Raw genomic sequence first — 15,907 nt, 5'->3', positions numbered from 1 at the left:
AGCAAAGAGTTCCTATATACCTTTCACCCAGTTTCGTCTGTTATCATCTTACATAATCATAGTTCAATTATCAAAACCAGAAAATTAACATTACTATCTTTTAACCGGTAGATCTTAACCAAATTTTGCCAGTTTTCCCACTAATGTATTTCATTGGATCTGGTCCAGGATCCAATATTCAGGATCCCACTCTTTATTTTGTTGTAAAATCTCCTGGGTGTTCTCTAATCTGTGGCAATTCCTCAATTTTTTTTTTCTTTAAAACCTTGATACTTTTATTGTATTTTTTTTCTGTTTTTTAATTTTATTTTATTTTTATTATACTTTTAAGTTCTAGGGTACATGTGCACAACATGCAGCTTTGTTACATATGTATACATGTGCAGCACCCATTAACTGGTCATTTACATTAGGTATATCTCCTAATGCTATCCCTCCCCCCTCCCCCCACCCTGTGTCCAAGTGTTCTCATTGTTCATTTCCCACCTGTGAGTGAGAACATGCGATGTTTGGTTTTTTGTCCTTGCGATCGTTTGCTCAGAATGATGGTTTCCAGCTTCATCCATGTCCCTACAAAGGACGTGAGCTCATGCTTTTTTATGGCTGCATAGTATTCCATGGTGTATATGTGCCACATTTTCTTAATCTAGTCTGTCATTTATGGACATTTGGGTTGATTCCAAGTCTTTGCTATTGCGAATAGTGCCACAATAAACATATGTGTGCTTGTGTCTTTATAGCAGCGTGATTTATAATCCTTTGGGTATATACCCAGTAGTGGGATGGCTGGGTCAAATGATATTTCTAGTTCTAGTCACTTGAAGAATCACCACACTGTCTTCCACAATGGTTGAACTGGTTTACAGTCCCACCAACAGTGTAAAAGTGTTCCTATTTCTCCACAGCCTCTCCAGCACCTGTTGTTTCCTGACTTTTTAATGATTGCCATTCTCACTGGTGTGAGATGGTATCTCATTGTGGTTTTGATTTGCTTTTCTCTGATGGCCAGTGATAATGAGCAGTTTTTCATGTGTCTATTGGCTGTATAAATGTCTTCTTTTGAAAAGTGTCTTTTCATGTCTTTTGCCCACTTTTTGATGGGGTTGTTTGATTTTTTTCTTGTAAATTTGTTTAAGTTCTTTGTAGATTCTGGATATTAGCCCTTTGTCAGATGGGTAGATTGCAAAAATTTTCTCCCATTCTGTAGGTTGCCTGTTCACTCTGATGGTAGTTTCTTTTGCTGTGCTCTTTAGTTTAATTAGATCCCATTTGTCAATTTTGGCTTTTGTTGCCATTGCTTTTGGTGTTTTAGTCATGAAGTCCTTACCCATGCCTATGTACTGACTGGTATTGCCTAGGTTTTCTTCTAGGGTTTTTATGGTTTTAGGTCAAACATTTAAGTCTTTAATCCATCTTGAATTAATTTTTGTATAAGGTGTAAGGGAGGGATCCAGTTTTAGTTTTCTACATATGGCTAGCCAGTTTTCCCAGCACCATTTATTAAATAGGGAGTCCTTTCCCCATTTCTTGTTTCTGTCAGGTTTGTCAGAGATCAGATGCTTGTAGATGTGTGGTATTATTTCTGAGGGCTCTGTTCTGTTCCATTGGTCTTTATCTCTGTTTTGGTACCCATACCATGCTGTTTTGGTTACCGTAGCCTTGTAGTATAGTTTGAAGTCAGGTAGTGTGATGCCTCCAGCTTTGTTCTTTTGGCTTAGGATTGTCTTGGCAATGCAGGCTCTTTTTTGGTTCCATATGAACTTTAAAGTACATTTTTCCAATTCTATGAAGAAAGCCATTGGTAGCTTGATGGGGATGGCACTGAATCTATAAATTACCTTGGGCAGTATGGCCATTTTCACGATATTGATTCTTCCTATCCATGAGCATGGAATGTTCTTCCATTTGTGTCCTCTTTTATTTCATTGAGCAGTGGCAAAACCTTGATACTTTTAAAGGATACCAGTCAGTTATTTTGTAGAAGTTCATTCAATTCGAGTTTATCTACTGTTTCTCATGATTAGATCAATGGTATGCATTTTGGGACCAAATACCATGAAAGAGATGTTGTGGGCCGGGTGCAGTGGCTCAAGCCTGTAATCCCAGCACTTTGGGAGGCCAAGCTGGGCAGATCATCTGAGGTCAGGAGTTTGAGACCAGCCTGGCTAACATGGTGAAATCCCATTTCTACTAAAAATACAAAAAATTAGCTAGGCGTGGTGGTGCGTGCCTGTAATCCCAGCTACTTGGGAGGCTGAGGCAGGAGAATTGCTTGAACCCAGGAGGCAGAGGTTGCAGTGAGCTGAGATCAGGCCATTGCACTCTGGCTTGGGCATCAAGAGCGAAACTCTGTCTCAAAAAACAAAAAAAAGTGATGTTGTGGCCATGTGATATATGATGGTGAAATGTCTTATTAATGATGGTTTGAATCTTGACTACTTGGTGAAGGTGGTATATGCCAGATTTGCTCACCGTAAGTTACTATTTTTCTCTTTGTATTAGTAAGTATTGCGTAAGGAGATAATTTTACATTTATTTATTTATTTTTCCTTCAACTTTTATTAGGCTGGTGCAAAAGTAATGGCAAGAAACCGCAATTACTTTTGCACCAACCTAATCTTTTAAGTTCTGGGGTACATGTGCAGATGTGCAGGTTTGTTACATAGGCAAACATGTGCCACGGTGGTGTGCTGCACACATCAATCCATAACCTAGGTATTAAGCCCAACATCCGTTAGCTATTCTTCCCAATGCTCTGTCTTCCCCTACCCCTGCCCCAATCAGACTCCATTATGTTGTTCCCCCACCGTGTGACCATGTGTTCTCATCCTTCAGCTTCCACTTCTAAATGAGAACATACAGTGTTTGGGTTTCTGATCCTGTGTTACTTTGCTGAGGGTAACAGCTTCCAGCTCCATCCATGTCCCTGCAAAGGACATAATCTCATTCCTTTTCATGGCTGCATAGTATTCCATGGTGTGTATGTACCATATTTTCTTTATCTAGTCTATTGTTGATGGGCATTTAGGTTGATTCCATGTCTTCACTATTGTGAATAGTGCTGCAGTGAACTTACATGTGCATGTATCTTTAAAATAAAGTGATTTATATTCCTTTGGGTATATACCCAGTAATGGGATTGCTGGGTCAAATGGTATTTCTGCTTCTAGATCTTTGAGGAATTGCCATACTGTCTTCTGCAATGGTTGAACTAATTTACATTGTCACTAACAGTGTAAAAGCATTCCTTTTTCTCTGCAATTTTGCCAGCATCTGTTGTTTCTTGACTTTTTAATAATTGCCATTCTGACTGGTGTGAGATGGCATCTCACTGTGGTTTTGACTTGCATTTCTCTAATGATCAGTGATGTTGAGCTTTTTTTCATGTTTGTTGGCCACGTGAATATCTTCTTTTGAGAAGTGTCTATTCATGTCCTTTGCCCAATGGGGTTGTTTGTTTGTTTTTTTTTCTTGTAAATTTGTTTAAGTTTCTTGTAGACTCTGGATATTAGACCTTTGTCAGATGGATAGATTGCAAAATTTTTCTTCCATTCTGTAGGTTGTCTGTTCACTCTGCTAGTAGTTTCTTTTGCTGTGCAGAAGCTCTTTAGTTTAATTAGATCCCATTTGTCAATTTTTGCTTTTGTTGCAATTGCTTTTGTGGTTTTCATCGTGAAATGGTTGCCCGTGCCTATGTCCTGAATGGTATTACCTAGATTTTCTTCTAGAGGGGTATGTGTGTGTGTGTGTGTGTGTGTGTGTGTGTGTGTGTGTGTGTGTGACAGAGTCTCACTGTGTCGCCCAGGCTGGAGTGCAGTGGCGTGATCTCGGCTCACTGCAAGCTCCGCCTCCTGGGTTCACGCTGTTCTCCTGCCTCAGCCTCCCGAGTAGCTGGGACTACACGCACCTGCCACCACGCCCAGGTAATTTTTTGTATTTTTGGTAGAAATGGGGGTTTCACCATGTTAGCCAGGATGGTCTCAATCTCCTGACCTTGTGATCCGCCCACCTCAGCCTCCCAAAGTCCTGGGAATTACAGGCGTGAGCCACCTCGCCTGGACCTTCTAGAGTTTTTATAGTTTTGGGTTTTACATTTAAGTCTTTAATCCATCTTGAGTTAATTTTTGTATAAGGTGTAAGGAAGGGATCCAGTTTCAATTTTCTGCATATGGCTAGCCAGTTCTCCCAGCACCATTTATTAAATCGGGAATCCTTTCCCCATTGCTTGTTTTTATCAAGTTTGTTGAAGATCAGGTGATTGTAGGTGTAATTTTACATTTATTATTTAGAATTCTCCTGTAAGAAAGCACTGTTCCATTTACCCCATTTATTTACTTACTCAATTACTTTTTAATGTTAGTATGGTCTCATAGATATTTAGTTCTTATGGATTTTTTTTTTTTTTTTTTTTGAGATGGAGTCTCACTCTGTCGCCCAGGATGGAGTGCAGTGGTGCGATCTCGGCTCACTGCAAGCTCTGCCTCCCGGGTTCGTGCCATTCTTCTGCCTCAGCTTCCTGAGTAGCTGAGACTACAGACTCCTGCCACCACGCCTGGCTAATTTTTTGTAGTTTTAATAGAGATGGGGTTTCACCATGTTAGCCAGGATGGTCTCAATCTCCTGAACTTGTGATCCACCCGCCTCGGCCTCCCAAAATGCTGGGATTATAGGCGTGAGCCACGGCGCCTGGCCTAGTTTTTATGGATTCTAATTCAATAATTTTATGGGTTTTTTGGTTTTTTTTGGCTTGAATTGTTTTGGATTTGACCATTTCTGCATGTTGAAATTTGACTTGGGTTTGGCCATAGGTTGCAGATGGAATATTTTCTCCAATAAGAAATAAGAAGTCCAGCAGTGCTTTCAGAATTCCAGAAGGAATTGAAAGTCCATTCATATCAAGAGTTATTTGTTGAGGGACTTCTCGGTGCCAGGCCCTGAGCTAACTGCCGAGGGGTAGACAGGTCCCAAAACAAGGTCCTACTCTTAAGCATCTCTCAGCCAGGGGAACAGACCCATAGAAATCTGAGTGTGAGGTAGGGCAGACAGAACTGTGTGTTTATATGTGTGCAACAGATAAGGGAAAGAGAAATCAGGTTGCTAGGTGCTGTGGGAGAGACACACATACACAAACTTGGAAGCTCCTACCTAAAGCTCTTTGTCTGACAGGATCCCACCTTCTTTCATTCATTCACTGAACATCATTTTCATATTGCTTAATGTTCATTTCAATAAACATTCACTGAAAATGTTTTCTGAACACCTATGATATGCTGGACACTATTCTAGGTAATGGGGTATAGATCAGGGAATAAGACAAACCAGATTTCTGCTTTCAGGAAGCTGACATTCTAGTGGGAAAAACAAACAATAAGCAAGGAAAGAAATAAGGAAAATATTTCTGGATAGTAATAAGCCTTTTAGATGGTCAGAGAAGGCCTCTGAAAAGATGACATTTGAACTGAGGCCTGCACTATGAGAAAGCATAGATCAATGCAAAGATTAGGGGGTAGGGGTCAAGGGCACAGTTAAAAAGCAGCACTTGCAAAGACCCTGTGGCTAGAATGAATTTATGGTGTTTGAGGAACCTGTTCTTGGAATGTCTGAGCTTGGGACCTAGTGGCTCCAGTTGCAATAAGGTGGGCAGAGTCCGATTATAGAGGGCTATGTAGGCTCTGGTAAAGAGTTTGGGTCTTAATCTAAACCTGATGGAAGCCATGGGAGAGATTAAGCTGAGGAATAACATTATCTAGCTTATGTTTTCAAAAGTTCATTTTGGCTGCGATGTGGAGAATGGAATATAAGGATTTAAGATCAAAAGCAGGGAGGCCAGTCAGGAGGTGGATGCAGCTGTCCAGGCGACAAGTGATGACTTAGAATAGGAGCAGGCGCTGTCAAGCTATGTTTGATTGTAGCTTCAAGAGAATATGCTGATGGATTGGACATGAAGATTTAAGGCAAAACAGTTGACAAGGATTATCCTAGGTTGGGGCCTAAGCCACCAGGGCCTGGAGAGAGGTTGAGCCAGTAGCTTAAGATCCTAGCTATAATGAGGGTCTCGATCACTTCTCTGGATATATACAATGTACCCACCCTGTGACAGACTCTGGGGGTGATACAGAGATAAAACATATGTGGCCCAGACTCGCAAGCGCTTACCTTTTCATCAAGGGTCTCTCCAAGGGTAAGAGGGGAGGGGCTGCATTCATTCAGACTTCCAGAGTTTTAACAAAGAACTTCTAAAACCAGCTTACAAACTTTATGGTATATTTTTGAAACACTAATGTTTAATACTTTTAACCCACTTATGCCGGAGGTTGCCATTTTTTTTGGATTTTTGCAATCAGACCTTGGTGATGACCTTGAGTAGTAAGATAGAAATAACTTTCACATGTTTAGCATTCCCATAATGGAACACTAGGCATAAATGGCCTAACACATACATGTGCCCCAACAACCACAATAAACGAAACTGTATAAATGTTCTGTTCACATAATAATGGCTGGATTTAGTTTTTAAAATACAAATTCATGCTGCTCTATAGAAGATGTGGTGTGGTGCGGGAACAGGCCCAAGTTTAACCTGCCTGCTTGATGAAAACCCTCTTTCAATCCTGTCACTATATCTCCGGATTGGGATGTGTCAGCCCACTTGGGAGAACACCAAGAATTTAAATGTGAAATCTTTTGTGACTGTGCGACTTTCCTAGCTCCTTTTTTGACAGACTCTGCATGTACTTCATTCATTTATCCATCGAATATTTGCTACGCATGTACTATGTGCTGGGCACTCTTCTAGATCTCAGGACACATCTGTGAACAAGACAGACAAGGTCCCTGGTTTCAAAGAGCTTACATTCTAATGAGGTATGCAGAAAACAAATAAGCCAACAAGGAAAGAAATGGCAATTTCAGAATGTGATGAGTAAAGGAAGTCGATTAGGAGAATATGCAGAAGGTGATGTGGAGAGAGGGGATCTGGGAAGGTTACTCCGAGGAGGTGGCATTTGAGTAGAGTCCTGAATGTCAAGAATGAACCAGCTCTGCAAGGAGGTGGGAGGAGAATATTCTTGGCAGATATTAGGACTTGTGCAAAGATCAAGGTGAGAGGATCATCCTAGCTTCTGAAATTGAGGAGAAGGCCAGGTACTGAGATGTGGGGATTCTTCAGTCAACAAGATGCCCTCCTGAAGCTATTGGAACTAACAGAAGGATATAAACCTAAGAGCAGAGAAAGTTAAATAGCACAGGGTGAGGTACAGGAGGAGTAAGACCTAATCACTTAAACTTCTTTAGGGCCCATCTGGCAGGTGCTTCTGGCTCCTTGCCCTGGACACTACCTTAGCCACTGATGTGCCTTCTGGTCTTGGACACTAGACCCTGCTGCATAAGAATAAGGAAATAAATCAGCTCCTCCAGAAAGCCCTTGATACAGGTTACCCTGCTCCATTGGCTCCCCTCCTGTTCACAGTCTGTTTCACCATATGCAAGCAACCCACGTCCAAATCAAATTTGTCATCCTGACCTTTGCCTCTGGGGATTGGGAAAACACAGGGCTGGAAGCATCTGTTGTTTCCTCTCTATTTTATTCCCAGTCATGTCCTGGTTTCCATCCTTACTACAATGATGGTCTTACACTAATTAGAGTGAATAAACTCCAGCTCCATTTTCTTCCAGAAAGAGAATTGGGAGGCCAGGGAACTTTTCCGGGACTGCCAAAGAAAGTTCTAGAGGGAATTCCCCGGTCAGTCCACGAAGTGGAGATGGGCCTCATGGAACTGGAAGGAGGCCCAAGCTAATGTGTGGCTGAGCTCAAGCTCGTTTGCTTGGGACGAGCGACTGATGTTCTGCAAGCATAACTATTACATGTTTGCATTTTCTTAATTTTCATTGGGTTTCATTTTCCATGTTGTTAGTTTCCTGGATGAATCTTGAATAGGAAAGAGTCACATTATGTGCTGGGCACTCTTCTAGATCCAAAGACACATCTGTGAACAAGACAGACAAGGTCCCTGGTTTCAAAGAGCTTACATTTTAATGAGGTATGCAGAAAACAAATAAGCCATAGAGGAAAAAAATGGCAATTTCAGAATGTGATGAGTAACCCTCGTTGCATCTCTTTGCATCTCTAGTTGTGAAACTTTCATTAGCTCTCTTTGCAGGTGTATTTGAATAAACCAGGTTGGCAAATCATACTATAGCTGAGAGGTGAGAGAAAAATCTAATTTCTTTACTTGGTCTTTACAAATCTGGTCTTCCTCATGATCCCCCACTTGCTGGTTAATGAGGAAAAAATTAATGTTTTGGCTTATCAGTTTAAGATCTTGTTTGAGCCAATAATTTAAATAATTTTATTAAGTAATTCTCACTAAAGGCTCTGTCTCAGAGTTGTCACCTGGCAGAGAAAGAATCAGGGACCTGGGCATAGTGACCTCTGCTCCTAGGCTTTCCCAGGGGAGGTCTTTTGTCTGCTTGGTCACTGCCTGTCCTGCTGTCTTTGCAAGCCAACTGGATCTTGGGTAGGCCTTCAAGTAAAGCTTTTTTGGCTCACTCACCTGGGGGTGTTCTCTGAGTTGCTAGGACTCCCCTGTCCTACTTCCGTTGGCACCATAATCCCCTCCAGGATCTCTCCATGACTCTCAGCTGTTTGCAGCCTGGGTTGTCCAGTATGCCACTTCTGGAAAGTCCTTCACCCAGACTTTTAGCGACTTCTTATTCCCATCGATACCACAGGGAAGCCAAGAAAGCTTACCACCAGCACAGCCAGCCACAGCCCATAGAGCACTTAGAAGTGAATTGGAAAATGATGTGCCCAGCAAGACGAGGATTTAAGAAAAGGCAGCACTCTTGCAAGATGGATGCCACAGTGGTCTGCTGGCGCCTGTTCTTACTGCTTCATGAGAATCAGCGGTCAAATTTTCATGAACTTTGAGAGCCTAGTTGCTAAACACAAACATTATTAAAAATCAAGTTATATAACCTTACAATTAAATAAATTATATCAAAAACAAAGATAATACTCAAAATGTATCATTTCCTACTTATTTTGCTACCTTTTGCTGTTATTTATACTTCTGAGGTTACTTACATCTATTATATATCTGTGGTAGAAACACTATATGGTGATGTCGTGCTGTGCATCTCTTCCCAGCTCTGCATTCGGTGGAGTTATGTTGGTATCACATCATGAAATCAGCTATGATGGGTGTGTTTACACCACAGAAATAGGCAAAGGCTACATATCAGGGCTGGATTTATCGTTTTGTTGATTGTCTAGTCTTAAGAAAGAAATGTAGGAAATGTTAATAATGTAGATTAAATCTACAACTGTGTGGGACCTGTAGCCGTTATATTGTGAGTAGTAAAATAAAATAAGGGAATATTCTTTCAGCATTTGAAAACTATTCAGCAAAGTTACTCAGGTCATTGACAAATGAGTGAAGATTCAACCAACATACATCTCTGGTATTGCACTTTCCTCTTGTTAACATACAGCAAAATGGCAAGTAGCATTGGAACTATACTTAATCACCAATTGCAACCACAGGTTTGTTACAGATACAGACATTTATCAGCACAGCACTGAGGAAGCCCTTTGCAAGGATATGAGACTTGCACTCTGAAATTTGCTGTCTCCACCCCCTGCTCTATTCCCTTTACTGGGGATGTTCGTGTATGAATAAATCATACAGCAATACACCATGGCCCCATCCACAGGGCCTCATTCTAGGGAATCATGCCAGTTTTACTTTAATGCAGCTATATTCTAGGCTGGTTCATGGCAGCCAGTCTTCTTCCCAGAGCTGTAAAGAGTGTGTGTCACTCTCTCTTATCTAATACACCTTCTTCTCTCTCTTTTCTCTTTTCTGTCATCCCTGAAGTGTCCACATTCTACCACTACATGGCAAGTAAGCCTATGGCCTGGTGCCCTGGCTGGGAAGTCTATCTTATATGGTCTGCAAGAAAATTCCAGCAACTGACTCTACCAGATCTGGTTATGATTTGGTAAAAGGAAGTGGGATGGGAGGGAATGGGACAAAGAAATCCAGAGTAACTTCTCACAAAGTAATGGGTTAGCTTGCAGTCTATTTGCTTGAAGTACAATCCTGTATTTGAATGTTTGTTTTGTTTTGTTTTTTGAGATGGGGTCTTGCTCTTTTGCCCAGGCTGGAGTACAGTGGCACAATGTCAGTTCATTGCAACTTCCACCTTCCAGGATCAAGTTATTCTTCTGCCTCAGCCTCTCAAATAGCTGAGACCACAAGTGTGCACCACCACACCTAGCTAATTTTTTATATTTCTGGTAGAGACAGGGTTTTACCATGTTTCCCAGGCTGGTCTCAAACTCCTGAGCTCAAGCAGTCCTCCTGCCTTGGCCTCCCAAAGTGCTGGAATTATAGATGCATGCCACCATGCCCAGCCTCAGTATTTGAATGGTAAAAGCTGTATCTGAACACCAGGACCAACTACATAATTTGTGGGTCCCAGTGCAAAATGTAAATGAAAATGAAAATGTGGGTCTTCTTGTTCAAATGTATTAAAAATTTCAAGATGGCAACAGAAAAGCATTAAACTAAGCCTGGGGCTCTCGGGGACACAGGCTGTACCCCCATGGCCCTGGCTCTGCTGCATGCTTTCTCTTTCCATCTCTTCAGAATATTCCTAATTACTTACCTTCTCTCCTGCCCCAGGCACATGAATGTTCTGAGTCAAGCAGGGAGTGAGTCACATACTCAGGAAAACAAATATGAAAGGCGCATCAAAAAAAAAAAAAAAAAAAAAAAAACAACCCTGATTATTTAAGTTTCCTAACTTGTGCCCAGATTCCCTCTGGGGTCTGTGAAAACCAAGAGTGAAAGAAGGGCAAAATGATGTTTCTTTCATTCATGTATGCGTCCATTCCTTCTTCATTTGTTGAGCACCTGCTGTCCTCCCAGCACGTTCCAGGCCCCGGAAATTCAACAGCGAGGAAAGCAGACACATCCCTGTGCTCATGAGGCTCTCTGTGTAGTGCATAAACGAAGTCTGAACAAATAATGATTCAAACAAATACACAGTTACAGACTGGGATAAAGCAAGAAGACTGATTTTACGAGCAGGGCTTTGATAGACCAAAGGAGATTGCCCAGGATCAAGGGTATGGTGTTAGGGGTGGGTTAGGGAGGGTGGTTAGAGAAAGTTTCACTAATGATTTGGACCTGAGGTCTGAGAAGATATTTAAAAAGAGGGATCAAGCACATGCTAAGGAGAGAAAAGAGCAGGCACCCAAACCTCTGCATGACCCCAAAATGCTCCCGGCAGGGTAGTGCCCCCTCTCCTGGCTGCTCAAGATGGGATCTAAGCTACCTCTAACTCCTGCTGTCTTTTCATGTTCTCTGATTCTGGGAAACGAAGAATTGGCAGGAACTGAAAATGACTAGGAAGAGGACATACTGGGTGCCCAACTCTTCTGGTGGCCTTGTGAATCTTGGCATCGACATAGGCGATGACATGGTTTCAGGACTTAGTTATGTAAGTAGATCTCTTAGCATCAGCACCCCAGGAAACTGAGTTGGCAGATTATTTTCCATAGTCATAAATTACGTCGAACAATTTCTTCCTATACTTATTTACCCTTGAATTTGTAAATTTTTTTCTTTTCTTTTTTTGTTTTCTCTCTCTCTCTTTTTTTTTTTTTTTTTTTTGACTCAGGGTCTTGCTTTGTCATCCAGGCTAGAGTACAGTGGCACAATCATAGCTCACTGAAGCCTCCTGGGTTCAAATGATCCTTCCACCTCAGCCTCCTGAGTAGCTGGGACTATGGGCACATACCACCACATTGAACTAATTTTTAAATTTTTCACAGAAACGGGGGTCTCCCTATGTTGCCCAGACTTGTCTTGAATTTCTGGCCTCAATCCTCCTGTCTTGCCTCCCAAAGCACTGGGATTACAAGCATGAGCCACCCCACCCAGCTACTCTTGACTTTTTTCAAATGGACCTCAGGCTTCCACAATTAGATCAATTATAATCCGTCATCATGGCACACCTTCATGGTTTATGCATATCTCTATGCATAAGATTGTATAGAGATTAGATTGTATCTATATCTATCTGTCACCTATTACCTACTTATCTATGCATTTACTCGTAATAATAATAATCATCATCATCTGCAAACCCATCACCAACATATCAGCTTGGACCTTGACAATCAGACGCAGCAATTGGTCTTCCCCCATCTCATTCCCCAACCCTTCCTACCTGATGTAACCACTATTCTGAACCTCTTTCTGTCAATCCTTGCTGTGCTTTTAAAATAGTATTATTTTATATAGAATATATTATGTATTCTATATGAAGTCCTAAAAATTACCTGTCCTTTTATTTTAGTTGTCAAAAGGGAAACATATAATATTTTAGGATTTGCTTTTCTACTTGTTGGTTTCTTTTTAGTAGATTTACCCTCAAAGAGTGACTTGGTCCCTCATTCTGCGGGTAACTAACTATGACACCCTTTATTCCTGTCTAAATTGTTTAGTCTCAGATAAAAATCCAAAGAGGTAGAGTGACTTGGCCAGACTTACTCAGCAAATGTGGGGCAGAGCGAGTGCTGGGACCTACTTGTTCTGACTCTAGGCCCCCTGCTTACTCCCAGTGTGGAAGCCTTTCTTTAGGAAGCAGGATATAGAAAAATCCATCTCTCCATGGGCATCTGGTCCAACATTCCCTCAGGACAGAATTTATGAGTTTTGAAACTGATGCTCTTTTGTTTTTCTTTTCCAAGAAAACCTACACTCTCCAAGATGGCCCCTGGAGTCAGCAAGAGAGAAATCTGGAGGCTCCGGGGAGGGCAACTGTCCCACCGTGGGGGAAGTATGATGCTGCCTTGAGAACCATGATTCCCTTCCGCCCCAAGCCAAGGTGAGTCCTGATGGGGGTGGTGGGGGAGAGCTGTATCCACCAGGTCAATGATCCCTAACCCTGCCAAATAGACCTCTCGTGAAGGTTGTATAACTACATCCCTACACAGCCAAAACCCTTCAGAGCAGCCTGAGGCACACCAGGGAGGCACATTGTCATAGCCATTCATTCATTATTTATTCATTCAGAAAGGATCATTGAGCACCTACATGTGCCAGGCACTGCGCTACACCACATGGGAAGAACAGTGAGCAAACAGACGTGATCTTTGCCATCAGGGACCTCACATGGGAGACAAAGACAATGAGCAAATAGACTTGTGCATGACGTGATTACAAGCTGTTTAAGGAAGGTGCTGTGAAGAAATATGCGAGTGTTGAGGGACAGGAGAACCATGACAACTTGATAGGTTCTGAGTGGCTTAAGCTGAGTGACACCTAAAGGGAGAACAAGAATTTCCTAAGCAAGAGTAGCAGAAGAATGTTCAGGGAGCAGCCTCTGGGACAGCCTTGCCTGGAGGGGCAAGGAACACAGCATGATGTGTCCAGGAACTGAGAAAGAAGGAGGCCAGTGTCACTGGAGAGTCTTGTGCGATGTGGGCGTGGCATGAGGTGAGGCTGCAGAGGAAGGCGGATCAGACAGGTTCTCGAAGGTCACATTAAGGATACTGGCCTTGGTTATAGGAGTAACCAGGAGCCACAGGAAGGCCCTAGGCTGTTAACCTTACATTTAAGGATGAAAGAAATTCAATGTATACCCCCTGAATCAATCATAGTTTAATGTAATCGTCCCCAAATTGCTTTCTTTTTTTAACAGAAAACAGTCACAAGAAAATTTTGTTTGTTTGTTTTTTATTTTTATTTTTTGAGATGGAGTCTCACTCTTTTGCCCAGGCTGGATTGTAGTGGCATGATCTGGGCTCACTACAACCTCCATCTCCCAGGTTCAAGTGATTCTCTGCCTCAGCCTCCCAAGTAGCTGAGATTACAGGTGCCTACCACCATGCCCGGCTAATTTTTATATTTTTAGTAGAGACAGTTTTCACCATGTTGGCCAGGCTGGTCTTGAACCCCTGACCTCAGGTGATTCACCTGCCTCAGCCTCTCAAAGTGCTGGGATTACAGATGTGAGCTGCCGCACCGGGCCAATTTTAATAGACTTTAAAACTATGTGCAAGTATAAAACATTGGTTTTTATTTCAAAAGTTGGTGGAACATATCCAGTCATTAAACAGTCAACAAAACGTATGCTAGTAGATTACATAAAGACTATGTACAATATAAAAATAGCTGAAAACAGTCTTCCCTGTAAAAATAATTTAAAGTGAACTTTTCAATTTAAAATATCATCCATTGCAGAAACAGCCATTTAATATGAGTTGTTTTTTTCTTTTCCTAGCAGTAATGGTTCTAGCAGGGTATTTTATGCATAAAGAATATATTTCAAACCCTTTTTATTGTAATAAATACTAAAGCAACATAGGAATACTTCATAATTTAGGACCAAGTTGCTTTCTAACTTAATACAGCCTTGCTTTCAGGGGCCTCTACAGAATCATACTCGTAAGCATGCACACGCTCATCTATTTGTTATTTATTGACAAGATCTTAACGCTCTGTTAGTCTGACTCTTCAGTGTTTAATCACCAAAAGTTAATTTTGTGTTTACGATTTCTCCTTCTCTTCAACATGTTTTCTAAGATTTTTATCTATCAACAAACTGCATTTGTTTTCCCATTTTTAAACTCTGAGCTTCTGTCCATACTGGTTGCATTGTTACCATACTGAATTATGTTATCTCCACCAAGAAAAAAGAACCTTGGTACTTTTGTTCACCTGGGTAACCTCATCTTAGATAAATATATTGTTTCTGTTGGGGCTTTGAGATATTAGCACTAGTTCATAGGTCTTGTCCTGTCTTTTGTGATCATAAATAGTACAATCTCTTGCCCTCCCCTCACCCACTCCTTGCTCCAATATCCCTGGCAAGGGCATGTGGCCAGCCTTGTGGAGAACACAGGATATAAAAGGGTGGAGAAAAGATGTCATAGCCCCTCTCCCCTACCCTCAAAAGAAATCTTGTAAGTTTGGCATTTTCATCTTCCCATCTTTCTCCTCAAGTCTCTTTTCAAATTGCATTTTCTTCCCACTGAAACACATAACCTTAAAGGCAATTTTGAAAAAAAAAAAAAAGTGGAAAAAGGACACATAATCCCAACACCCTAATTTAATCATTTTTGGTATTTGTAAATCATTCTTAAAGATAATACCTTATCATCTTTAACTATGTATGCATTCAATTTTATTGTTTGTAAAAGTTTCACAGAAGAATTAAAGCCATGAGAACCTCTCTTCCTATTTCTTTGCCAACTCCAACTCCTTTTTCAATGTCAACCACTATCAGCAATGTGATATAAATGTATATACTGTTTTGTCTGCTTTCCCTCCTTTCTTCCTTTTTTATATAAGTAAAAAAGATATATACTTTTTTTTGGTTTTTGTTTTTTTCCTTTTGAGACGGAGTCGTGCTCGGTCTCCCAGGCCGGAGTGGCAGTGGCGTGATCTCGGCTCACTGCAACCTCCGCCTCCCTGGTTCAAGCGATTCTCGCAACTCAGCCTCCCAAGTAGCTGGGATTACAGGCATGCACACCACCACACCAAGCTAATTTTTGTATTTTTAGTAGAAACAGGGTTTCACGATGTTGGCCTGGCTGGCCTCAAACTCCTGACCTCAGGTGATCCACCCTCCTCAGCCTCCAGAAGTGCTGGGATTATAGGCGTGAGCCACTGCGCCCTGGGATTACAGGCGTGAGCCACTGCGCCCGGCCAATACTGAGTTTTTAATCTGCAAGTGGTCTTTTTTTGGCTCTTGCTTGGAACTCTTCCTGTGTTCTACATATAAACAAATCTTATTGAAAAAAAAAAAAAATCCAAACATCTACACTGAATTTGCATTTGCATTTTATAGTATGGGTAGATCATAATTTCTCTCTTTTTGTTTAAATAAT

The 15,907-nt window shown here is 41.4% G+C and overlaps 1 protein-coding gene across 1 annotated transcript in view; it reads left to right on the top strand.

The window, feature by feature from the left end:
* The first annotated feature begins 11,409 nt into the window (after positions 1-11,409).
* ABCC11 (ATP binding cassette subfamily C member 11) overlaps positions 11,410-15,907 on the top strand; it is a 63,883-nt gene continuing 59,385 nt past the window's right edge. Inside the window, exons 1-2 of the mRNA XM_077985644.1 lie at positions 11,410-11,508; positions 12,764-12,900. Coding sequence (XP_077841770.1) covers positions 11,410-11,508; positions 12,764-12,900 — 236 coding nt within the window. The remainder of the gene's footprint in view (positions 11,509-12,763; positions 12,901-15,907) is intronic.

This window comes from Macaca mulatta, chromosome 20, assembly GCF_049350105.2.
Source record: "Macaca mulatta isolate MMU2019108-1 chromosome 20, T2T-MMU8v2.0, whole genome shotgun sequence".
NCBI classification, from domain to species: domain Eukaryota; kingdom Metazoa; phylum Chordata; class Mammalia; order Primates; family Cercopithecidae; genus Macaca; species Macaca mulatta.
Note: the sequence above shows the minus strand (reverse complement) of the source record. Positions and strands in the feature narration are given on the sequence as shown.